The sequence below is a fragment of the Babylonia areolata genome, chromosome 18 (assembly GCF_041734735.1).
Source record: "Babylonia areolata isolate BAREFJ2019XMU chromosome 18, ASM4173473v1, whole genome shotgun sequence".
Lineage (NCBI taxonomy): Eukaryota > Metazoa > Mollusca > Gastropoda > Neogastropoda > Buccinidae > Babylonia > Babylonia areolata.
The window spans coordinates 69,065,871-69,068,673 of NC_134893.1; the positions used below are offsets into that span (position 1 = coordinate 69,065,871).

General features: G+C 39.8%; 1 protein-coding gene across 1 annotated transcript in view; it reads left to right on the plus strand.

Moving 5' to 3' along the window:
- The first annotated feature begins 2,715 nt into the window (after positions 1-2,715).
- LOC143292131 (neuromedin-K receptor-like) overlaps positions 2,716-2,803 on the plus strand; it is a 22,429-nt gene continuing 22,341 nt past the window's right edge. Inside the window, exon 1 of the mRNA XM_076602320.1 lies at positions 2,716-2,803. This exon is cut by the window's right edge and continues 179 nt beyond it. Coding sequence (XP_076458435.1) covers positions 2,751-2,803 — 53 coding nt within the window. The 5' untranslated portion in view covers positions 2,716-2,750.

The window sequence follows — 2,803 nt, forward strand, 5'->3', positions numbered from 1 at the left end:
GCATGAAACGCTGTTAACGTCGTCTCTTTCGCCGTTCGTATGGAGAGAGTTAAACATCTTGAAGATCGCCGATGGAAATTTCTTATTCAGAAACAATTTCATTGTCTGATATGTTTGGCAACTGAAATGTATCGGCATGCTATAACAATGCATGGAATGATTTGAGGCAATGATGGATGGAATCTCACTTGACATTTTCCCATAAATGCTTATTATTATGAAACATTGTACATGTCGTGACTGTGCCAAAACCTAGAAAAGACTGATCAATTCTCAGGCACATTAGTGGATATTGTGTCGCAGTCTTCCATCGCTATACATATATATATATATAGACACACACAACCAACAATTTAATCACGTGCTGTTCATTATTCATAACTGGAGTAATGTGAATCCGTGGTTTGCATTTCAACAATATCCTGTGAGTGATCATGCTCATTTATTATTGAGTGACATTCTTCTTCTTTTCCCTCTCTCTGTGTCTCTCTCTGTCTCTGTCTCTCTCCTTCTGTCTGTGTCTGTCTGTCTCTGTTTCTGTCTGTCTGTGTGTCTCTGTCTCTGTCTGTGTGTCTCTGTCTCTCTCCGTCTCTGTCTTTCTCTGTTTCTCTCTCTCTCTCTCTGTGCGTCTTTCACATTGTCTGTGATGATTAACCCTTTCACCGCCAGTCAATTTAGAGTGCAAAATTCCCTTGTGCTATAAACACAGAAAAGTATGTCCTTATCATGTAATTACTTCAGACAGAATGTCAATGACCATAGCGAACTGTGTGTCCTTATCATGTAATGACTTTAGACAGAATGTCAGTGACCATAGCTAACTGTGTGTCCTTATCATGTAATTACTTCAGACAGAATGTCAGTGACCATAGCTAACTGTGTGTCCTTATCATGTAATGACTTTGGACAGAATGTCCATGACCATAGCTAACTGTATGTCCTTATCATGTAATGACTTTGGACAGAATGTCAATGACCATAGCTAACTGTGTGTCCTTATCATGTAATGACTTTAGACAGAATGTCAATGACCATAGCTAACTGTATGTCCTTATCATGTAATGACTTTAGACAGAATGTCAATGACCATAGCGAACTGTGTGTCCTTATCATGTAATGACTTTAGGCAGAATGTCAATGACCATAGCGAACTGTGTGTCCTTATCATGTAATGACTTTAGACAGAATGTCAATGACCATAGCGAACTGTGTGTCCTTATCATGTAATGACTTTAGGCAGAATGTCAATGACCATAGCGAACTGTGTGTCCTTATCATGTAATGACTTTAGACAGAATGTCAATGACCATAGCGAACTGTGTGTCCTTATCATGTAATGACTTCGGACAGAATGTCAATGACCATAGCTAACTGTGTGTCCTTATCATGTAATGACTTTGGACAGAATGTCAATGACCATAGCTAACTGTGTGTCCTTATCATGTAATGACTTCGGACAGAATGTCAATGACCATAGCGAACTGTGTGTCCTTAAGTAATGACTTCGGATAGAATGTCAATGACCATAGCGACCCAGCATGTCCTTATCATGTAATGACTTCGGGCAGAATGTCAATGACAGTAGCGAACTGTGTGTCCTTATCATGTAATGACTTCGGGCAGAATGTCAATGACAGTAGCGAACTGTGTGTCCTTATCATGTAATGACTTTAGACAGAATGTCAATGACCATAGCTAACTGTGTGTCCTTATCATGTAATGACTTTGGACAGAATGTCAGTGACCATAGCTAACTGTGTGTCCTTATCATGTAATTACTTCAGACAGAATGTCAATGACCATAGCGAACTGTGTCCTTATCATGTAATGACTTTAGGCAGAATGTCAATGACCATAGCTAACTGTATGTCCTTATCACGTAATGACTTCGGGCAGAATGTCAATGACCATAGCCAACTGTGTGTCCTTATCATGTAATGACTTTAGGCAGAATGTCAATGACCATAGCTAACTGTGTGTCCTTATCATGTAATGACTTTGGACAGAATGTCAATGACCATAGCTAACTGTATGTCCTTATCATGTAATGACTTTGGACAGAATGTCAATGACCATAGCTAACTGTATGTCCTTATCATGTAATGACTTTAGACAGAATGTCAATGACCATAGCCAACTGTGTGTCCTTATCATGTAATGACTTTAGGCAAAATGTCAATGACCATAGCGAACTGTGTGTCCTTATCATGTAATGACTTTAGACAGAATGTCAATGACCATAGCGAACTGTGTGTCCTTATCATGTAATGACTTCAGACAGAATGTCAATGACCATAGCGAACTGTATGTCCTTATCATGTAATGACTTTAGACAGAATGTCAATGACCATAGCTAACTGTATGTCCTTACCATGTAATGACTTTGGACAGAATGTCAATGACCATAGCGAACTGTGTGTCCTTATCATGTAATGACTTTGGACAGAATGTCAATGACCATAGCTAACTGTGTGTCCTTATCATGTAATGACTTTGGACAGAATGTCAATGACCATAGCGAACTGTGTGTCCTTAAGTAATGACTTCGGACAGAATGTCAATGACCATAGCGAACTGTGTGTCCTTAAGTAATGACTTCGGACAGAATGTCAATGACCATAGCGAACTGTGTGTCCTTATCATGTAATGACTTCGGACAGAATGTCAATGACCATAGCGACCCATCATGTCCTTATCGCAGGTGACGAGTTGTCGCGCAGACAGAAGGAAAGAAAAAGAAAAGAAAAAAAATGACGATGACCGGTGGCGAGCTGGCTTTCATCGTCATCGTCGGGGCGGTGCT